The sequence below is a fragment of the Saccoglossus kowalevskii genome, chromosome 8 (genome assembly GCF_978046115.1).
Source record: "Saccoglossus kowalevskii chromosome 8, keSacKowa6.1, whole genome shotgun sequence".
NCBI classification, from domain to species: Eukaryota; Metazoa; Hemichordata; class Enteropneusta; family Harrimaniidae; genus Saccoglossus; species Saccoglossus kowalevskii.
This window is the reverse complement of record NC_140648.1, coordinates 5,268,603-5,291,967: the sequence shown is the minus strand read 5'-3', so window position 1 is coordinate 5,291,967 and position 23,365 is coordinate 5,268,603. Positions and strand designations below refer to the sequence as shown.

At 33.0% G+C, this 23,365-nt stretch overlaps 3 protein-coding genes across 5 annotated transcripts; 2 read left to right on the top strand and 1 right to left on the bottom strand.

The window, feature by feature from the left end:
- Positions 1-377: 377 nt before the first annotated feature.
- Positions 378-14,342, top strand: LOC100369212 (UNC93-like protein MFSD11). The gene is made up of 10 exons (XM_002732085.4): positions 378-478; positions 1,724-1,988; positions 2,776-2,931; positions 4,740-4,863; positions 5,219-5,256; positions 8,018-8,083; positions 8,554-8,679; positions 9,336-9,507; positions 10,011-10,146; positions 10,776-14,342. The coding sequence occupies exons 1-10, from the start codon at positions 383-385 to the stop codon at positions 10,932-10,934; spliced, it is 1,338 nt and encodes a 445-aa protein (XP_002732131.2). The 5' UTR covers positions 378-382; the 3' UTR covers positions 10,935-14,342.
- A 1,127-nt stretch (positions 14,343-15,469) lies between these two features.
- On the bottom strand, positions 15,470-16,600 carry LOC100369067 (uncharacterized). Its single transcript, XM_002732084.4, has 2 exons — positions 16,177-16,600; positions 15,470-15,693 (listed from the first exon to the last, which is right to left on the bottom strand). Exons 1-2 carry the CDS (start codon positions 16,598-16,600, stop codon positions 15,470-15,472), a joined length of 648 nt encoding a protein of 215 aa, XP_002732130.2.
- Positions 16,601-17,045: 445 nt separating this feature from the next.
- On the top strand, positions 17,046-23,038 carry LOC100368923 (Golgi apparatus membrane protein TVP23 homolog B-like). 3 transcript variants are annotated; one of them, XM_002732083.4, is made up of 6 exons: positions 17,046-17,063; positions 17,153-17,232; positions 17,752-17,986; positions 19,703-19,822; positions 20,826-20,954; positions 22,235-23,038. In XM_002732083.4, the coding sequence occupies exons 1-6, from the start codon at positions 17,058-17,060 to the stop codon at positions 22,268-22,270; spliced, it is 606 nt and encodes a 201-aa protein (XP_002732129.1). In that variant the 5' UTR covers positions 17,046-17,057; the 3' UTR covers positions 22,271-23,038. The 3 variants fall into 3 exon arrangements, with proteins under 3 accessions (XP_002732129.1, XP_085358185.1, XP_006813228.1); XM_085502059.1 differs by lacking the exon at positions 17,046-17,063 and having other exon boundaries at positions 17,072-17,232; positions 19,709-19,822; XM_006813165.3 differs by lacking the exon at positions 17,046-17,063 and having other exon boundaries at positions 17,072-17,232.
- Positions 23,039-23,365: the final 327 nt, after the last annotated feature.

Genomic DNA, 23,365 nt, shown 5'->3' with positions numbered 1-23,365 from the left:
ATGAACAAAGTGAGAAGAGTACTCATATTTGTCATAAATTATCATTAAATACATTAAAATAAAATGGAATAAGATATAAATACATATTTAAAAAATAAGAAAATATAATACAATAAAAACAAACAAACTAAGATTTAATTTCCCCCCACTGACTACTGAGCATGTCGTTACTTCACATATGTACAATGAAAAAAAATACTTTCACCATAGAAACCAGTGCACATTTTTGTAATGCAATTTTCCCTATATTTCGCATTCTTTTTTGTGAAAAAAATATTGGGTGACACATTTTTTCCTGATAATAATGTTGGAACGAACATCAATCACCGTGACCAATGACCCTGAATTGCACGGGTGTCACGTGACTTACATCAACATCAACATGGCGGACGTAGATTTTAGATTGGTGAACGTTATAATTCTCGGCTTTGCGTTTATGTTTTTATTCACTGCTTTTCAAACGTCTTCGATGATATCGGTAAGTGTTTACTTGATATACATTAATACTAATAGAGTTGATATATCGATTCTACGTTGTGTCTGAACGTATTATCAACTACGGTCATGGCCGAGGGTCACGATGGCCCATTGTCTTGTGTTGTTGATCACTCATTGAAATACATGTACTCATAATTAACATGGACGCCTTCTAACCGACTATACAATAACACGGACCACTTCGGGTTGTTATTCATACAAAATAAATCATTTTAAAGCATACGTTATTTCTATTAAAACTCATCTAATTTTTTACGATATGTATATTTCATTGACCTCGAATAAATTCGTTCATTCATGGAATTGTGTATTATCTCTTATGTATTGTATGTATTTATGTTCCTTACCATACAAAAACCCTCTGAAGGTTTTTAGTAGTGTAATATAATAAGTTATTATTATTATTATAATCTATAATTTAAGCACAGTCCTCTAGTAACTAGTAACCGTGTTTAATTATAGCCCCATGGAACTATAGTTCCATGATTTATTTTGAAATGACAGAAACCTGCAATTACAGTGAAACGAAAAGAGCCGTATACTGTCTTCACACTCGTTGGAATACTTTTTAGTATAGTATAGTATATTTTATTTGACACTAAATAATATATTTTGTTACATTATCTGTTGTCAAAAGACATTAAATATAATAAAACACAAGTTCACACACGAGACAAAAGAAAATACATAAATAACTAAAATACATACATGTAATTATCACTCCATGTATTTAATATTATTGGATTAATAAGATGATGGTATGCAAGGGTGTGATATGCCACAGCCTACAGCCACATGTTGATGGTATTTAATGCGATCAAGTGGCATTTTGTACATACTGGTAGACTGCTTATTTTTAGAATTGAATTTTGTTAACACAGCATTAGCCTTATTAATGCTGGTAGTTTTAGTGCAATAATGGAAGAGTTTTGTATCAAAACAACTTGTACCGGTAATTCTGAATTAGTTAGAGATATGTAAACTACTAGCTGCCAGGAATGTTAACGATCCAATAACTTGGGGACAGGTGACAAAACTAGTGAGGGGACTACATTCTGAGTTGCTGTGACTTCCTGCCTAAAAAATGAAAATGAAAGTCAATATATTTTGTTCACAGTTGACTGGTACATATTTTAGAGTGATGTACCAAATGCACATTGTGTAAATTCCAGTGTTTTCAAATTCTGTTCACTAATCTGATTCTCCAATATTTTATCTTTTGCAGGAAACAGTTTTGAAAAGCTACAACACAGAATACCACAACAAAACTGATACCACATTTCGTGGCAGTGGTTATACAAGTCTGGCAATCATTTACTCAGTCTTTGCTGCTTCAAACTGGGTAGCACCCTCTGTAGTGTCGGTCATTGGACCCAAAAAATCCATGTTAGCTGGGGGAGTGATGTATGCACTCTTTATTGGCAGTTTTATTCAACCCACTGTCTGGGCACTTTATTTGACTTCAGTTCTAGTCGGTATAGGTGCTGCAGGTAAGCTGCTTCTGTTTTTAGAAAAAAACACTGTACATTCTGTAAAATACTTTATTTTAGTTGGAATTAATTTTCGCTGGAAAGACTTTTTGGGGTATTTTGTATGGAATTTATTTTCACTGATTTTTCGATGAGTTGAATAAAAAATATTGGAAAAAAAGTATATTCCCTGGATTTTAATTTCACTGAATCATTCCTTCAGCGAAAATAAGTTCCAAGCGAAAATAAAGTATTTTACAGTATGTTAAATTACAAACTGTGATATTACAGGTACGTTACTGACACAAATTAGCATGATTCAATAAGTGAAATCAGAGATGGAAGGTTCTGAAAATACTTTTATAAATACATAGTTAATGTATATAAATAGGTTTTCACGGTACAGATAGTTGTGATGTATGTTATTAAAATGATGCCATCACTCTTGGTATATTGGACCAGTACAGTTTTCATATTTTTTTATATTTTTCATAACTATTTATGCTAATTTATGATATATACACATCTGATATTATTTAACTTGAAATTGTACTTGACAAATCTTACTCTTGCAACATTAATGCTTGTGCCATAATCACATACTGTTTAAATTGAAAGGCGGCTGGTGGGTTCACTTTTATTTTTAGTGTGTCATCCTTTTACTTTTACTGGCACATATATGTTTTCACTTGATGATTTGTTTGACAGCTAGCACGCGTACACCGTCAACGGCACCAGAATCATTATTAACAATTCTATTGTTTTATTTTTGCTATTTCATTAATTTTTACTTGCCTTTGTTTTTCAGTAATTTGGACTGCGCAGGGGAATTTCTTAACAATCAACTCAGACACAGAAACAATTGGTCGCAATAGTGGTATATTCTGGGCATTGTTGCAATGTAGTCTTTTATTTGGAAATTTGTTTGTATATTTTAAATTTAAAGGAGAAAGTAGAATTACAGGTAAGGATTGTTGCACTCTGAAATGGTACACTATTGACCAAAGTAAAGACAAACACCCATCTTTCATACAAAAAGTTATAATAAAATGTCTGACAAAATTCAAAATCACAGTAAATATACTCTCAGCGCAACAAATGTATTTCCTTCATCTTTATAAATATTAATAAATTTTAATGACAGTTGAATCCAACCAGTCAACTAGCACAGTGCGCAATTACATCATTTGAAAACATTCTAATGTTATTCAGTCAGCAAAGAGAAATTTGAATTGTAAAATTTATAAATATTTATAAAAATGAAGGGTACACCTTTGTTGCGCTGAGAGAATTACTTTACTTTAGACGATTATATATTCATATGAGTATTGACAAGCAATCAAAGCAACGTAACTCACACAGATATTATCCAGAAAAAATACAATCCAGTCATTGGCTAGGGATTTAGTGACTGTACATGTAGGTTTATCTAAAAAACACACATATTTTAATTGGATGCAAAATGCAATAATTTAAGAGTTATTTCAGACTTTAGGCTACATAAGTCAAAGATTGAAATTACAAGTTCAAACTTTTGAACTGAATACTCAGTAATAAAAACAGTTTTTTTCCTTTTCAAAAGTTCAGGGCACTTTATAGTTTTTCTTTGTATTTATAAATTTTTGTTGGAGTTTGCACTAAAACCTTACATACTTGGATTGTACATTACAAATTGCATTTAATCTGCATGTTGTGAAGCGGACTAGGAAACATTTTTCAAAAAATTTCCTTATTTCTTATTATGAGAAGTCAATCTATTCCATCGGAAAGCAATGAAGTACTCCAGGAAATTTGGTTTTTATGTCTACACGAGTAAATACAAGAAAGAAAAAGTTGACTAAACATGTTAAATTTTCATTTCCGAGAAGGATTTGTTGTGCGTTCAGGAATGCCCTCAGGCCAAGCTTGCCCCAACAAAGCATATACATTGTTTCCCAAAAATCTTGAATACATTGACATTGGTAAAACAAAGGGATTATTTTGAGTTGAAATAATTTGGCAAATGTCTGTCGTCTGTCACTGGTTCTTTGTGAGCTCAAGTATGCAAAAAGTTTGCATGTAATCTATTCCAAACTGTCACATTTTATGCATCAGTATTAAATCTGGACTGTCACACATGCATATATTTTGAGATATCATAAAAATATGTTTGACCTTGTGGGCTTAATTTTTACTTTTGGTTCATTTTGTGATGGTATCTTCAAGACTCTAATTTGGTATTTTATTTTTTGTCATTTTTTATAAAAAGTGATTTTTTATTTTCATTACAATGTTTTCAATTCTTGTTATTTTTTTTTGGAAAAAATAGTTTTAACTTTTTTCAAACGTGTTAATTAAGATTTATGAAAAAAAATCCAGAACAGCAACAGTAAAAAAGAGTAAAATACATAAAGGAAAACATTAAAAATATATCTGTTTACATTCTCCAGACCATTGTAACATGGTAAGAGAACAAATATTACCCCCAGCATGCGTATGAATATTTGGTGAGACAAATGCAGTTCTGTTACATGCATGGTTTGTCTTATTAAATTTGTTCACTTTGTATCAAAACCTCAAATTTCACATACCTCCAATAGATATCCATTTGGTCTAAGAAATCTCAAATTGTTTATTTACATGATTCTTTTAGCATTTGCACGAGTACTGATATTTTACACCCTAATATTTTCAACTGTCTCATCCCACCTCATGACGTTAGGTGTGTTCATTGCCTGCCCTCTTGTAAAAAGGGCAAGACTGTAATAGTTTCCCAATGTTCTTTTGTCTTAGATGAAACTCGTATTACTGTGTATGTAGTGTTGCTAGTATTGGCTGCTATTGGTATTTTATTATTCTTGTTATTGAGGAGTAAACGTACAACTGACACAGAAGATTTATTGAATATTAATGTCAGGTAAGTGCCATCAATGTGATTCAATCATCATGGCAATGTCTCTGCTAGTAGTCATCAACTTAGCTTTTATACCTGACTATAGTGTCGCATGTGCCACAATCTTTTTTAGTGACTTTCCTCACTGAGCATGCTGTACATATCATTACATACTATTTTCTAGTATCAGCAAAATTTTGAATACATAAATGCAAGAAAATCATGAGAAATTATATTCAGAGTTACTGGTATGTGTTTGTTTTGGTGTAGCAAGTCTTAATTAATTGTGAGAGTATTTTGAATACTGATTGCATAAAATAAATATTAAATAAATAAATACTAAAATGTATTCTCACCAATTATTTAAAATGTTTTTCAGTGGAGAGGAAACACAGAGGGGACCTCTTCAGGCAATCAGTAAGTACATCATCTTTGTACAATACCGGGTATGTTTAATTGTGACTCATGATAACCATATTTGCTTGTAATTCTGTGCAGTAATTTTTTTTTTTATTATAAATGCAATCCTATGTACCGATATGTTGGGTTTAGTGTTGGTTCATTTGATGTTTGCAGTGGTGCAGTGATATATATATATTTTATTGTAAATTAGACATTTATTTAAATTTTATGTCATTAAGGCTTTTATATACTAAATTTAGAAAAATGAATGAATACCTTATGACTTGTATGTAACTGTCATTGTATTTGTACATGTCCTTGGCATCTCATTCTGTCTGTGTGTCTATCAATTCTTCCGTGTTTAGATGTTTTCACTTCCTTAGCAAGTCCATTATTTTTTCCTCATGCTTCATTTAAATCTGCAGAAAATGCTTTCATTGGCAATTTAGTAACACTCATTAACTACCTATGTGTTTTCTTCATTGGCATCTTGAACACATGGTTATCGGTCTATTGGTTTTCTATCATCTTTTGAATTATGAAACATTTATAAATATTTATATGAAATAAATTCATACTCCATAAAATGCACAGTGCCACTTTATTTCTTTTACTGTATTTCTCTGAAACATCACCCATCCCAAGAGATCACCCTTTGGGTGATGTTCCAGCACCTGGGTATATGGCAAAAAAAAAAAAATAGTGAAAATAATCTTTTTTTAACAGTAATAGGATACAAGTTAGCATCAGCAAGCAAATGTTCATCCTAATGTTAATATAAACATTAAGGTGATATTTTCAGTGAGCCGAAGGTGAGGGCCGAGATGAATTTCTATACATAAAATATTATTATTATTTTATTAAATGGCACACCCTAAGTTGTTTAGATCATCAAAGGTAGGAGGACAGGGGTTAATCTGATTTATATCTTTTGTTTTTCTTGTTTCAAGTCTTAACTCCATTGTAAATTTTTCCTTTCCACCCATCATCGGTTTCGCTTATTTACTCAACAAAATAGTTGTAAATTGTTGAAAATGGAATGGTTTTCAAATTTAGGATTTGTTTTCACAATAACTTTTTTTTGGAGTTGGTAAAATGTTGCAAACCTTATTCTGTTGGCATTAATACACACACAGGCAGTGCTTATTTTTATTGTAATTCATTATTATTTAGTGTTATTTTATTAGTGTAATTTAGGTGTATATGTATGCTACAAATATATGTATGTAGAATGGAGCTCTATGTGTGTAGCTACAGCTGATTTGGCAGTGAACGACTTTGTTTGTTCATGGACATTGCCTTCAATATTAGTAATCCATGTGTAATGTGCAGTGACTTTATATAAGAAAATGGGTTTTATAATAGCATTAAGTAGTTTAATAAGTATTTCAGCATCTATGTTGAAGAGTGTTTAGCTGAGAGCAGAGCTTTCATAGCTTTTTTGTCTTGCTGCTTTGAAATCTCACGTTGATGTCATCAATATAGTTGGATAAGTGTAACTACTGGTAGTTACTACTGATGAATTTATTTTTGTATAATAGCATTTCTGATATTTGAGTGACCCTTTACTGAAAATAATGACTCCAAAATTACTAGGTTCATTCAGGTTTTACTTGCAAATAATGCATATTTTGGGTTGCAAGTAATGTTGTTTTGTTGAAATAGGTTTTTTTCTCCACTATATGTATTTCTCTAGATCTACATTACTGTCTTAAAATTTACTTTAATGTCAGTGGCTTAATTTACAATGGGATTTTGTAATGACCTCAATTCTCCTTTTATTTTTTGACAATTTTTTGTGACAGGCACTCAACATGCATATGATCTATTAGCTAGATTTGGTATGTACATGTAAACTTGTAATACCGCTTGTGAACATGTGTACTTGTATCAGTGTGTCATGTGATATACCACCAATATTGTCTTGATTTATTAGTGAATATTTTTTTTTTGTAAAGTTTTAGGCAAATATATTTTTTTTTGAAAAACAAATAATTACCATAGTAACCATTGTCACAGTTACATGTATTTTTGATTTCCCTAGTTGCTATGCTACTGACCAATAAGAAACAAATGTCTTTCACTAGTAGATGTCCATGGGTATTGCGGGCATGGCTTTGACATACTTTATACTAATATATGTATGGATACGATCATACCAAAATATCATGATTTCTGTTATTTGTCCTCTTTCATCGGTGTGCTTGAATAAATAATAGTGCTTTTCTTTCAAAGACAGTTTGGCCTGAATGACCTCAGTAACCAACATGTTATATAATAAGGCTGATGTCATAAAAACCATGTGCAAAATCTTGATGCCTGCATGTCTTGTAGCCTAGCAACTAGAGATCCTAAATTTTGAGTCTTTCACATCAAAACATTTTCAAAATTCTGTTATTTTAAATAATGGGTTTGTGAATTTTAGACCAAATTACTATAATGTGCTATTCTGTCATATTGACAAATCAATTTGTAATACTGTAAAATACTTTATTTTAGCTGAAATTAATTTTCGCTGAATAGACTTTTTGGGTGTATTGTATGGAATTTATTTTCACTGATTTTTGACGAGTTGAATGTAAAATATAAAAGGTATATTCGCTAGATTTCATTTTCACTGAATCATTCCCCCAGCGAAAATAAAGTATTCCACCTTAGCTGTCTTAATGTGTTAAATGTCTGCTGATTGTGCTTGTAAAATGTTTTTTTTAATTTTTTTTCCATTATCATGCTTTATTTCAAGTTTTCTATATATATGGTATTTTTACATTTACAGAACGATCTTTTCAACTGCTGAAGACAAAAGAAATTTTGCTTCTTTCTGTATGTTTTGCATATACAGGTATGCCATCTTTTATTAAACCCATATTTTGAAGAAAAATGTTCATTATATTAATAATCAGCAGTCTCTTACCAGAAATCCCTCAAACTAGCATGATTCACTGTTGAAACCTTGAAAGCAATTTACCACTAAGAGTACTGATGGTATGCTAAATTTATATAATTATTATGTTCACATGTAAAAATTTTCTTGAGGGCAGACACAATCAGGGAGGGACTGCGGGGCAGAGTAGAAAAAAATATAAGTTCCTTAGTGATTGTAGCTAAACTACCCTTTGTTATATGTTTATATGAAAGAAGACTTTCTGTAATACCATACACAGTCTTCCCACTTTAGCAGACAGTCAGTTAGCACTCTGGATTTGAATAGGCACTCTGCAAAGGTCTTTAAACAAACCCAAAATTATATATCTCCTGAAAACTCACATCATTTGTGAATATTATAATATTCCTAAAATCTTTCCTCTCCAGGTTTTGAGTTGACATTCTTCAGTGGGGTGTATGGTACCTGTGTTGGTAACACAACTTATTGGGGTCCAGAAGCAAAAAGTTACATTGGATTGTGTGGAATACTTATCGGTGTTGGTGAAATATTTGGTATGACCTATAATTTATTTTTTTTATTGAAGAGAGTGTAAATGTTGTTAGAGCATCGTATGTCTCATAGCCACAGTCAGCTGATGCACACGTGGTAATAAAATAAATACGATATTTACTATATGGGGGGCCGCCATCTTGAATGCAGCATAAAACTAAATAAGAGACAAGTTGTGAAATGCGTTTTTCAGATTCCTACAAATCAGGACAAAAATACCAATCTTTCACAGAAATACGATATATTGGGATAAGCCAGCCGATAACAAAATTCAGTCTAATTCGTCGTTATTGTGTGGAAAAATCCCTTAAATAAGAACACCTAATTACACGAAGAACATAGAACACTTTCCTGGGGTATTTTAAACCACAAATTGTCATTCCAGCTCAGCAGCCAATCAGTGATGGCCTTACAGTCAGGTGACAATTTCGGTTTTAAAATACCCCAGGAAAGTGTTCTATGTTCTTCGTGTAATTAGGTGTTCGTATGCAAGGGATTTTTCCACATAAAAACGTCAAATATGGCCGAATTTTGTTATTGGTTGGCTTAATATAACCCCGTAATGTAATTTACATTGCTGAGTGAAAGTGAATGGAAATCAATCAGCTGATAAAAACACGAGTTTGTGCTCTCCACATTAACAATATTAATGTTTCAGGTGGTGCTGCATTTGGTTTGCTTGGAAGACGTACTGTCGTACATGGGCGTGACCCTGTTGTTTTAATGGGCTATCTCGTACACACACTGTGTTTTTACTTAATATTTCTCAATCTACCTGCTGACACTCCCATGGGGCCTTCAGAACACATGCAAGCATATATTATCCCCAAGTAAGTACCAGTATTTCTTTTTGTTATACATTTTTGTTAAATTTGAATTCACAGATATGAACAGAACAAGCTGAAAACATAAATTGTATAAAAATTATCTTTTTGCTGACAATATAGATAAAATATAGATATCCTTATTAGTCACCAGTAATAGTTGGGCTAGATTTAAGCAAAATTCTTGATAAAAAGACGAGTTTTGAACAGCCATGCAAGTCTTCAAAATAAATGTCAGGTACAGGTTTTTAATGTTTTAATCCAAACTGTTAGTGACAATGTCTTTTCTTGGCAGACAATCATTTCCCATGATGCAATGTTGCAGTCACATGGATTGCAGAGTCATACTTCAAGATGCTCAGTGAAATGCTCTCTGTTATATAACTCTGTGATTTTCCTCTATCACCCAGTGAGTGCACAGATTAGCATGTCAGTGTTTCACTCATCTGTAAAAATCAATGACTAAAAATATTTTGTTATTCATAAGTCATTTTCCTTCTTTTTTTCAGCGAATACTTAGCATTATTGTGTGCATTTATGTTGGGTTTTGGTGACAGCTGTTTTAATACCCAAATATATTCAATTCTGGGTTTTATGTTTCCAGAAGATAGTGCCCCTGCATTTGCACTCTACAAATTCATGCAGGTCAGTAAATAGGTATATTGCATCACCTACGACCCTTAAAGGTCACACATCCTGGTACTTTCCTATCAATGGGAATTTCACAATTATTTTTCCATTAAAGTGAATGTTGTTTAGCATGACATAAATTGAGGTGTACCGGTAGTACTGGAAGGTACAAGTCAACTGTAAAAGTACCATGATGAGTGACCTTCAGGGGCCGTACATGAGATCCAGTCTTAAGTTTCTTTTCTCCACTGGTGTGTTTGTAACCCAAAACAAGATTCTGGTAGTTTGATTTATTTCCTGACTTATTTGTTTTTAAGGACTTGGTTTCACACAACATTGTCCATTGAGCTTGTTATATGACTGAATGTCTGATGTCCAACATCAATTTGTTATTCATGATATATCGTAGTTATCAGATTTGTTCATTTTGTGACAATAATTTCAATTCTGTTATTTTAGTCAATCTTTTTGTCATTTTTGGTAGAAAATGGTAATACTTTTTGAAAACTATCAGTCCTGGTATCAATAATGCTGTTAAAATATGAATTATGTAAATAAACAAATATAACAGGGGAGCTGTTTTCTGTCTTGACTGATAAGTTGCTTGTTTACTATATCATATTTTTTGTTCTAATTATTTTCAGTCCATTGCGGCAGCCGCAGCGTTTTTCTACAGTACATATGTGCTATTACATTGGCAGTTACTTATACTGGTTGTTAGTGGCACGGCTGGTGCTATGTGTTTTTGTGTGGTGGAATGGAAGACATGCAGGGCTGCCAAGGAAGGCTATAAACAAATCTGACGGGGACCTGGCTTTGTCTACGCCTCAGACTTCTTCCACAAAGGTGTGGTTGTGTCAATGGAATCACTCGGAGATCTGTCTTATTTTTCAAGTGAAGAGGAAGCGTGAGAAGCAGAAGTTAAATTTTAGTAAAATTGCCATTTTAGCTAAGCTGTGCTGCCCTATATACTAGTCAGTGCCCAGGTGGCAGAAGGAGTAATTACTGTTATAGTAACATAAATTTAAATATAAATTCACATACATTTTCTGAATTGTCTTGAGTTAAACTTACCAAAATTAGTTTTTTCCCCATTTGTTAATATTTACATATTTGGATGATATATTGTGTTGATGTCCATGTCCAATATACACTCTCATCCAAGTAGGCAATTCAGAAAACATATTCATTGTTCATCAATCATTTAACACAATTTAGAGATGACCCCCAAAAAAGTCGCACATTCTGGTACCTTCTGAGTGTACAAACTTTATCAACTGGAATTTCTCAATTTCAAGAAACAGAATTGTCATTTAATTCAACATGACAAAAATTGAGTTAACAAATTGTCATTATAAGACAATAATACCCAGAAATACAGGGATATGTGATATATAGGGGTTGAGCATTAGATCTATTGTCTCATTTCACTCCCAATACCCTCTTGTTACTGATTTACTTTCCAATACCTACTACCAGATAAGTGACACAAACTAAGAAATTTGTAAAAATATTTAATCACCTGCAATTAATTTCTCAACAGAAGACTGTCCATAAGTAATGAGAATTGTTGCTACAACAGTGTTCAAATATGTTTCTTCATTTTAAGGTATTGTGAAATACGTATGTTGCATACGTAACCCTGGTAACCCCTCAGTAATTCACACACTTTTATATAGTTGCTCCAATATGCACCTAGTTTGTTTTGAAGTAACACTGCTGTTTCTATGTATTCATACATCTTCATCTCGTCTTACTTTCTGCTGATATCCCTTTCAAGAGGCTGATGTTGTTTTTTCTTTCTGCTGATACCGCCCTCATGAGGCTGATAAATTGTGATTTCATTCTGAGGCTGAGATGAAGCCAGGCTGTTTTTTTTTAAATAATTTTTTAAGCATGTGTTGCTGAATTTTGTTGTTTTTCTTAAATATTTGTGTATCCGTAATGCTGTTCAGGTTATGTAGCTGCTTGCTAGTATTAATATATTCTTATGTGCACTATCACATTAAATTAACACTTTTTTTCAGCATGCATTATTGGGAATGTTGAGCATCAATGTCTTTTTAGTTCTATCATTCTATTCTGGTGTTCACTGCCACAATAAATGCTTGAGATGAATGCGATCTTATTGATGTAAAATAAAACTAGATGGTGAATATATGTACAGTAATAGATGGTTCCCTCAATTTGCTGCCATTCCTAAGCAAATCTCCAATTCTCCGCTGTCTTCTAAAATATGTACAGTATTAGTAGGTGGGCCCCTTAGGTAAATGATAATAGCAAGTGGTTCCCTTAGGTGAATGGTAATAGCATGTACAATAATAGCAGGTGACTCCCTTAAACGGGAAACTTCCAAGCCCAGGGATTGCACCAAAGAATCATGGGACACTATTGTTTATGTTGTTTACAAAGTTAATCTATCTTTTGTTATCCATTGTAATTTTAATCCAGAAAGTAAAATTTTTTGTAAGATTAGGCTTAACTGCAAGTGCCCCTTTAAGTGAATGGTAATAGCATGTACAATAATAGAAGGTGGATCCCCTAGGTTAATGGTAATAGCAGGTGGATCCCCTAGGTGAATGTTGACATTATATACAAAGACTTTTTAATCAATGTTATGAATTGTGTTTACTAAATTTGATCACTTTGTTAAATCATGTTTTTGTATTGGTGTTCAAATTTTGTAATTGAAACAAATTTCTTGTTCAAGGTAATTATGACTATTATTTTTAATTGATATGTCAATTGTATGAAAGTGGGAGCTTTTAAATTTGACATTTGTATATTTTTTTTACAAGTTTTAAATGTGCAATATTGGTGTGATGTTCATATGGAATGAGTTAAGGGTGCTTTTCTATGCGATGTCCATATGGAATGAGTTAAGGATGCTTTTCTATGTGGTTCATACACATCTTTAGGCTAAGGTAATGTGTCTTTATCACATAAAAACTCAGAAATATCTGTCGCCAATTTCAATCAAGTTTTGGCTGCACACCAGCCAAATGTGTTCCTACTTTGGTTTCTTAACCTAAACTGGTACATGTCTTGGCTGCACCACACAAATGGGTTCTTGTCTTGGTTGTGCCACCCAAAATGGGTTCTTGTTTGGTTGCACCACACAAAATGGGTTCTTGTTTTGGTTGCACCACCCAAAATGGGTTCTTGTTTTGGTTGCACCACTCAAACTGGGTTCTTGTTTTGGTTGCACCACTCAAAATGGGCTCTTGTTTTGGTTGCAAATGGGTTCCTGTTTTGGTTGCACCACACAAAATGGTTCTTGTTTTGGTTGCACCATACAAATGGGTTCCTGTTTTGGTTGCACCACACAAATGGGTTCCTGTTAATGTTTTGGTTGCACCACACAAATGGGTTCCTGTTAGTGTTTTGGTTGCACCACATAAATGGGTTCCTGTTTTGGTTGCACCACACAAATGGGTTCCTGTTTTGGTTGCACCATACAAATGGGTTCCTGTTTTGGTTGCACCGCACAAATGGGTTCCTGTTTTGGTTGCACCGCACAAATGGGTTCCTGTTTTGGTTGCACCACAGAAATGGGTTCCTATTTTGGTTGCACCACAGAAATGGGTTCCTGTTTTGGTTGCACCACACAAATGGGTTCCTGTTTTGGTTGCACCACACAAAATGGTTCCTGTTTTGGTTGCACCACACAAAATGGTTCTTGTTTTGGTTGCACCACACAAATGGGTTCCTGTTTTGGTTGCACCACAAATATGGTTCCGGTTTTGGTTGCACCACACAAATGGGTTGCACCATCAGAATATGTTCAGAATTATGTTTTTAATGCGCATTACTTTTAAAAAAAAATGAGGCTTCAAATACTTATTTTTGTAGAATTGATAAGATATAATTATGGTCTTGAAATGAACAATTAATTACCAGTCATTTTTTAAACTAGTTGTGATCTTGGAGTGAACAACTATTAGTCATTAAGGCACAACTAGCCGTCCTGGACCATAAAAAACAGTTTCAAACCTCGTGATAAGCAATGCATATGGAATCTAATAATAACCATTTATTACTATTATCAGAACTTTATTTTAAAATGTAACTTGGAAATTGGTTGATATATTGTAAGTAATAATGCTGAATTGATGAAAGTACTTAAACCTGTCTACATAATTTGTGTGTGTGTTTTTTTATGTTTGTCAAATGAGCTGTATTAGTTGAAATAAACTTACTGCCAATGACAATTTGTTCATTACTTTCTGATTGCTAATCTTGCGTTAAAAAAAAAAAAGTGTACCATTGTGACTTGTTATTGTATTAACATTGAGCTGTCCTAGTCATGTCCCATAAATTATGTCAGATGTGCAGATTCTAAAAGTCCTCATTCAGGACTACATATTATCCGCATAACATAATTTCTCTCTGTGTGTTTCTCTCCAGGTATTCAAGTTCGTCACGACAACTCTGTTAACATAGAACATAGAACCTGTTAACATAGATACCGGTAAATAGCTTATAATGTACATGTTCCCTTTTGAGTTTAATGAGTTTTATTCATGGAATGTGCAATGGTACATTGTACTTGAAATTTCAAAATATTTTATAAAAAAAAAATATTTCAATATACATGTAAAGATATCAAATATATGATGCATCAAAAATAAATTTCTTGTTAGCTGTATGGTTTTCTCTCAATACAAAAAATTAGTGATCATTTTAATTCTCTTATCTATTGCTCATGATGTGAATTATGATTTTACTAAACTCGTATCAATATGCTTAGCCTAGACCATCACAAAAATTCCCACCAATAAGGACAAATATAAAATCTTTATTCAAAGCCGCAGCTTCTATTATTATGATGCAACAGAGGGGATGTGGCTTCTATTAGAGGAATTACACATATGAGTAATGGTTCTCAAATGTTCAAAAAGAATGAGTGTGGTTTTCATTAGGAATATAGCTTCTAATACAGATTTTAAAGTAGGAATGGAGGTAGTCACTATTATTTGGTGTCGATTATTTAATGTAAATTTGATTGACGGTTCAAAAATGACATCAACATAAGTATTGTCAGTCACTTTGAGATGATGCCATGGTTATTTGGAATTCTAGGACCAAATTTCAAACTTTTTTTGCCAAATGACCTTATATTGTATGTGATGTTTGCATAAATCTGAATGAATAAATAAAATAGTGTGTTTCAAGAAATAGTTTCTAGATTTGTAAACTGATTTTATGGTCAAAATAGAATGAGGTCACATGACTCTTCTAATTAATTGCATGCTGGACCAATTCTTCAAAGCAAAAAAGGACCCTATATGATGTGTTGTATTATTATCATGCTGTATGAACATTAGTTTTGATCTGACTATTTTAGATGCTTAGACGGTTCATACAGCTCCCAGAGATTCTCAAATTCCTCCTCGAATGGTTTCAGCAGTTCTGTATTATTAGTTATGACAACATTCTCATGGTTACCAGTGACAGCACTTCTTGTCCAGTTAAATGATCCATTTATGAGAATTTCTCCATCAATGATAACATACTTATGATGCATCAAGAAGGAAGAGTTGTCGTGACGAACTTGAATACCTGAAGAGAAACACACAGAGAGAAATTATGTTATGCAGATAATATAGTGAATATTGTGAGAGACTGCAGCATCATTTAAGAAAACAGTTAATGTCAACAATATAAGGTTTGATCCATTTGAAATCTAGAAAAGGATTGGATGATGGGGAATGAGGATTTCATTATTAAGATCCCATTTTACAACTAGGTGTGGGAGTTAGGTGTATGTAAATATTTTGTACTCACTGTAATGAGATAGTTCAGTGTCATCAATCAGCAAAGACTTTAATTTGAATAAGTGGGTGATTGCAGCCAGTACATTCAAAAATAATTGAAGGCATATGCACACAGTACAGGCAAATTTACAAATATTTATACAAAATGCATTTATAATCTCAGGTACAGGTTTCTGTGCACTGTATAGCAATAAAATAATTGTACGACCATATTTGCAGCTAGATCACCAAAAAGTCAGATTGAAATCACCCATGATTCATCACACACCTTTACTTCTGAATTTCCCAATCTGAGATCCAGTAGCTCCAGTCTGTTCACCGTCAGTAACCACTCTGACGATCACTCCGCGTTCATGAGACTCGACCAACACATCAGCCAACTCATGACAGCAGATACTGAAGACGCAGACATCGAGACTTCTCTTTGCATTTGTTATGTATTTCAACAGCTCACTAAGACTTGTGTCACTGTGCGAAAAATGACAGTTCACGTTTTTGCAACCATCTCTTCCACGGAAATGTGCTTTGCAAGCCACTACTTTATCTGGGAAAAACAAAACTCGGTGAAAAAGATCTAGACGACTTTCTTTCTTCTGCTTAGTTGTGCTTTTATATACCTGGTAAATCATCTCTGAGATCAGTCCAGCTGACATCACGATCCCGAACACACGACACAAGTTTTGCCAGAACATACCGTGGCTGGCAAAAGTACGAAACTAGTATTTATAGTAAGTACAAACTAAATCTTCAAATCACAGTACATGTATAATCACCAATTTATCAATACTCACAAATCCGTTTCGAAAGCGTGAATGTTTAGATAAGATGATTGATCATTTTAACTATTTGAATCTTTGAGTCCCGCTCAATTTATAAGAAATTGTTTTTATAGCGCCCTCTTAGGTTTCTGTGAGAGAGGATATTTGAGAACCTCCTAGACCAATGATAAAAGAGTAAACTAATACTGTTGTAGTGAATGCAGGAGATTTCGAGACTTCGAAACGTATCTTATGTTTATTTAGTATACAAATTTACTACTAATCTCGTCATCAAGCCACGCATTATATATCAGAATTATAATTATAACAAGGAACCTTAAGGCGGCCATATTATAAATAATTAATACGTTAAAGGTTTCACGGGATCACGATGATGGTAAGCACCTCCAGTTTCACTATATTTAGAACTGATTCTTAGCACTTTCCTTGTAGCAACTGAGTTTTATTCTGGACATGTTCTTTCAGTCACACGTTGACGACACGGAGGATGTGGCGTTGGACTTCGCCAGTGAAGAAGACGCAGCTAAATTGAGGCGCAGAATCAGGTATTAATAATTGTTTGATTATTTTACGATTTACACGTTGGCAATTTTACGCACAGCTGCTGTCTGTGGCGTGTACTGTGTTGGATTTGGTGATTCACATTGTACCACTTTCTTTTTTGTCAACTTAACCATGATTTTACCAGTATGAAAAAAAAACTATGATGTTTCTTTTAGTCTAACAGGTGAATAAATAAACAAAACATGGAAATCAATATCAATAATATTTATTATTGTTTACATTTTGAAATGATTAGCAATTGACGGTGAAATGCAGTTTTATAATACATATCGTTCGTTGTAAGATGAATATTTATGCAGGAAAGACGATTTCCACTTCCGGATTTTGAGTGTGATAAATATATACATACAGGGCATGAACTTCATGGAGGCATCAATTATTTTTAAATGCTAAGGCAATTTTATAATTTTCTTTTGAAAATGAATAGCGTATCAACTCTAAATTTCAAGTTCTGCAGAGAAACTTGCATCTCTAATATCATTTTGTGTCGTTTTTTTCAGGCATCCACTGGCCACGTTATTCCATTTACTTTTTAGAGTGCTCTCCATAGTAGCCTATTTATTCTGTGGATGGTTCAGTAATAGTTTTATTGCCTCTTTTGTCATCATAATTGTGTTACTATCAATGGATTTCTGGACAGTGAAAAACATTACAGGTAGATTGATGGTTGGCTTGAGATGGTGGAATCATGTTGACGAAGATGGTAAAAGTCATTGGGTCTTTGAATCTAGAAAGGTTGGTACAATATTATTAAAGACTTTTCTCAGATGAAGCTTCTTTTCAGGTGCTCAATACAGTTTCTAGCAAATTATTTGAAAGTGTACATCAGAGATATTGGAGGATACTAGTATATGAAATGTTCTGTAAATGTATTATTTATTCACTTTTTTTTTTTTTTCCCTGGTAAGTAATTTACGAAATCAAATCCATGTAAAATAACAATAGAACTCATTGCTTCCCTGCAAAGTTTGTGAACTTAAAACCCAGTAGTTTGCAATTTTCTGAAAGTAAGGGTAACCATTACATCATTTGTATTATCATGTAAAACACGTGGATACCATGCCAAAACTTAACCAAAACCCTTGCAAAAAATTACATAGATTCCTAACCTTCTTCCAACTGTAACCTTGATTTCTTCTCACAGAACTGTATAGTCTGAATTATTGAAATCCTGGAAAATAAAAAAATAGTAGTCATATGGTTATGATCTCAATGCACTTCTAATCTACACCAATGCAATAAACTATATCAATGTATACAATGTATACATGTGTGTGAACTTGTCCTGATTAAAATAATTTTACTTGTTTCAAAATTGCCATTCGTCATTTGGGTGGTGAGTACTGATTTCCAACTTCTAGGGAAGACAACGCTGGTGTTTGTGTGCTTTAATAGTTTTATTGTGTGGTGTAGATCTATTGGTGGTGACAGCTTGCACAACAGCTTTACAGTCTAATAATACATCAATTGTCAGTCAAATAAAATTTTGCTCCAAATAGTGAATGCTATAAACATAAAAACCACCAAAAACTTGACGTTTCATGTGCTTTGCTGGTTTTAACATTTTGGTGACCATTTCTGGTGTTCATTATCAGGGAAATAATAATGGTCTATTCTTTATGTAGTTGTCAAAGTTTAGTGCTCTATCATCATTACTGGGAAATTTCACTTCCTGGGTTGTGTTCTATACAAAATGAGAAAACCGGCTTTGTTGGTGTCAACTCGTTCTACCAGTTCTATAATTGCTGTATATTCTAATCTTGGTGGCTAATTTTTCCAAATAGTGCTTTTCTAAGAAAAAAGTGCAACTGCGTGGTTGCTGTATTTAATGATCAGTGGCCATTAGTGAAAATATCTGATGCTGAAAAAACTATGTGTTAGAACCAATTACTGTTGAAGCATGGCTCTGCAATTTCCTCGCATTAAACCAATACATTATGGGAAATGTTATTTAAATGGCACACATTCTGTTTACAATGTTATTTGAATAAACCTATGATTTACTGTCATTCTGAAGACTAACATGGCTGTTTAAAACATGCCTTTCTGGGCAAAAATTACCTAACTATTAAACTAACACTGAAATTGTATTCTACAAATATTAAATTTTTTGTATGGTTAAAGCATTTTGACCAGATAATTTACCATGGAGTGCAATTTGTATACTGTAACCTGGTCTCCATCTGTCCCTATAGACCCGGAGCCACGGTTTTAACAAAAATGTACCAGGTAAATAAGTTTGGTATTATGGTACACATATTGCGTCTCAGATAGCATGCATATACGGGGTACTTGGAGATTAATGCTGCTGGAATTTGGCATTCACAATATGATAACACTAGGTTACTTGCTTAAGATTACATTGCATTGTTGTCACATGATGTCTGCATCCATAAAAGACTCTTCTTTGTATAGATAATGATATTCATATGATGTTTCTTTTCATTATAGAGTAAGACAAGAGAAACTATAACAGAATCCAGGATATTTTGGTTTGGATTGATTGTATGTCCGGTTATCTGGGTAGCTTTCTTGTTTGCATCATTATTCAGTCTCAGTTTCAAGTGGTTTGTAAGTATAACACTCACATTTACTGTAGAATACGTTATTTTAAATGAACACATCATCTTTCAGTGCTTTTCGTGATTTCACTGATTCGTGACTAGTTAAAGTTGTACTTTTATTTCTGATTCAAGATGGCTGAATGGTGGCCATTGACAGTATGGATTTCATTCAAACATTTTGGACATTGAGTATTATGGAACCTTGAAATGTAATTTTGTTTTTCACATTGGGCATTTTATTTTCAAGCCATATCCCCGACATGACTAAATTCATCATGTTCAAACTTCACACATACATCATGTCACACATTTACATGTGCTTACATAGGATGACCAAACGGCAGTCATTTTAGTGCTAGAAATGCATAATGAAAGCTATGTAAATTGATTCCAGTTTGTATCATATGTCTGTCATAATAGACATTAAAGACATGAATGCCTTGTATCATGCCACAAACAACTATAACACCTCAATTAACATACTAACCACACTAAAACAATTGACACATTTAAACAGGTCATTGGTTTCTTTTGGAATTGCATAGAATTATTTTTTTCAGACAAAATCCACCCTATCTTTTTGTAAGTCTGATGTTTAGCTTATAAGGGATCACTTTGAAAGTACCGTACCAGTGGGGACTGTCATTTTCATCGACATCACCACACTATGGCAAACATAGTCCTCAATAAAAAAACATTGAATACAGTCTACCACATATTTTTTACTGAGAAATCCTCAAAACAAGATTTCACGAAAGTCAACAACTTTGTGAAAATTTGTCTTTTGTGATATAAAAGTGGTTCACAGTATGTGTTGCAGTGTAATTTGTAGAGCAGCACAAGAACAGGATGTTTAAGTTTTGTTAAATCTGTATTCTAGTTATGTCTTTTTACCATTAAAAATAACTTTATTATGGTAGCATGTGTGTATGTTTTCTTCGGCAAAGTTCAAATCTGCCGACATGAGCAACTCAAATGCAAAATTATAATTTGTGTTTTCTTTGTTTTAGATGGTTGTAATTATTGCATTAGGGTTGACAGGATCTAATTTATATGGCTATATCAGATGTAAAGTGGGAGCAAAGAAGAAACTCACAACAGTGGCAACAAGTTTTCTAGGAGCCCAACTATTAAGGACGGTAAGCTGAAAATGCGTTTCACTCAATATTTATTACTACAAGCAGAAAAAAGATCTATAATAATAATAATAATGTCATCATGAGAATACCGCAAAGTATGTACTCAAGCAGTATGTAATCTGTCAACCATGCGTCAGTCAATGGAATTGCCATACTGCCTCATGCATTCTCAAGTTGTTACGAATGAGAAATGACAAAAGTCTGTTGTATGTTAAGTCTACTGGAACCCCAAGCTCAAGAAGATTAAACTGCCTAATTTTATGGCATTCATGAAAACTGATTATAAAAATTCGTCTCTAGAAAATTTATACTTTGCATCTTCTTTACACCCTGGATTGAACACTACAATTACTGCACATTAGCAACAAATAACGGTGAAAAAACGTTCAGTGATTGGATTCTAATTCTATTGTGTCGTGTATTGGTGCCACTTCAGATGTAAACAGAGAAACAGTTGCTGAATCTAGAGTTCTTTTAATGTTGCTGATGCAGTTAATTTCAAATAAGGAAACTATGAATACAATAATGGGCATCAACAAAAAACTAATTCTATTTTTTTGTGTGTGCTGAATGCATATACCTTGTACTGTAAAATACTATATTTTCGCTTGAAATTAATTTTTTCGCTGAAGGAATGATTCAGTGAAAATAAAACTAGCGAATATTCTTTTTTTCAGCGAAAATTAATTTCAGCTAAAATAAAGTATTTTACAGTATTACAAATTGATTTGTCAATATGACAGAATAGCACAAAACTGAGTAAAGGCCTATATTATAGTAATTTGGTCTAAAATTCGCAAACCCATTATTAAAAAAAATAGAATTTTGAAAATGTTTTGATGTGAAAGACTCAAAATTTAGGATCTCTAGTTGCTAGGCTACAAGACATGCAGGCATCAAGATTTTACACATGGTTTTTATGACATCAGCCTTATTATATAACATGTTGGTTACTGAGGTCATTCAGGCCCAACTGTCTTTGAAAGAAAAGCACTATTATTTATTCAAGCACACCGATGAAAGAGGACAAATAACAGAAATCATGATATTTTGGTATGATCATATCCATACATATATTAGTATAAAGTACGTCAAAGCCATGCCCGCAATACCCATGAACATCTACTCGTGAAAGACACTTGTTTCTTATTGGTCAGTAGCATAGCAACTAGGGAAATCAAAAATACATGTGACAATGGCTACTATGGTAATTATTTGTTTTTTTGCACACTTTTTTATCAAATTTTGGGTTTATTTAGTAAATATTTGTTTTATTTCAGGCCACAACTGCCATGACACCAGCTGAACAGAAATAGAGATACACAGTGGAGGATGTGAACTATAATATTTATTAAATTTATACTTAAATAATACAGACAGCCTCCGAAAGTAGTGATCTGAGCTTGTTGACATTCACTTAGACCGCATGGCAATTCATCTAGTCACAGATGTCAACAATATAAGGATTGACAGCTGGTGCAAAATGCTGTAGTTTACGAATAACTGAGACTTTATTAAAATTATTTACTCTCATACATCAAAAAACAATATTTTCAAAATATTTGTGCTTTTTTTTAGAATCGTGGTACATTGCAGGTTTTATATCATTGTCTATTCTTTATTCCATATTTTCATCCGTTTAAACAATTTGTGTATATTTAATATAATATTAATTATAAGGTGAAGCTGAGAAAGTGAAATGCTTGTTTCTATCCAATGGGAATTATACCTACCTATCATTCCTATATGTACTGATAATACTTGTGTGCTTTATGCAATCTTTACAGTAGCTACCATATTTGTCATTAGAAGCAAATCAACTTAAGTTTTGGGTATGTCTATACTAAAATTAATTTTAATGCAATTTCTTTTGGTATTTAAATGCCTTTTTATAAATAGTTGAAATTGTTGATGTAAATGATTCAGGCAATAGGCCAACAATAATAGTTTTACATGCATGTAATTGTGCTTGTGATGGAGTCAAAATAAAACACTTTTTCAGCTTGGAGAACGGTGCGATTCTAAGAGCAAATACAGTATTTTTATTTTCAACTGTCGAATAAAGTCAAAGAAGCTGCACATGAGTATCCTAGTGCCTACGAGGATTCATAATTTCTGGTTTTTCAATTGTGAATTTAAAGCTGGTATATCGACTGAATGACTTAGTAAGATCACATTCTAGGTAGATAAAATCTGTCGCATCAAAATCAAGCAAAAACTACCACTGTTTTGACTGAACAGTGGGCTTTTGAATCTTGCTAGGATCTATATTGCAGTAGGGGACATATAGTAACATAGTAAATAACATTATATATTTATAGTAAATCAACAGTGGAAAATTTCTTGCATACAAACAATTCATTGCACAATGAACACTTTGCCAAGGCTATTTGAAACTAAAGTTGCCATCT

Coding starts and splice junctions, on each gene's coding strand:
- LOC100369212 (XM_002732085.4), top strand. CDS start 383: ATGGCGGACGTAGATTTTAGATTGGTGAACGTTATAATTCTCGGCTTT. Junction 2,932..4,739: donor AGGAGAAAGTAGAATTACAG/GTAAGGATTGTT, acceptor CTTTTGTCTTAG/ATGAAACTCGTATTACTGTG. Junction 9,508..10,010: donor CAAGCATATATTATCCCCAA/GTAAGTACCAGT, acceptor TCTTTTTTTCAG/CGAATACTTAGCATTATTGT.
- LOC100368923 (XM_006813165.3), top strand. CDS start 17,141: ATGTTCTTTCAGTCACACGTTGACGACACGGAGGATGTGGCGTTGGAC. Junction 17,233..17,751: donor AAATTGAGGCGCAGAATCAG/GTATTAATAATT, acceptor CGTTTTTTTCAG/GCATCCACTGGCCACGTTAT. Junction 19,823..20,825: donor GTCTCAGTTTCAAGTGGTTT/GTAAGTATAACA, acceptor TCTTTGTTTTAG/ATGGTTGTAATTATTGCATT.
- LOC100369067 (XM_002732084.4), bottom strand. CDS start 16,600: ATGTTCTGGCAAAACTTGTGTCGTGTGTTCGGGATCGTGATGTCAGCT. Junction 15,694..16,176: donor TGGGAAATTCAGAAGTAAAG/GTGTGTGATGAA, acceptor GTTTCTCTTCAG/GTATTCAAGTTCGTCACGAC.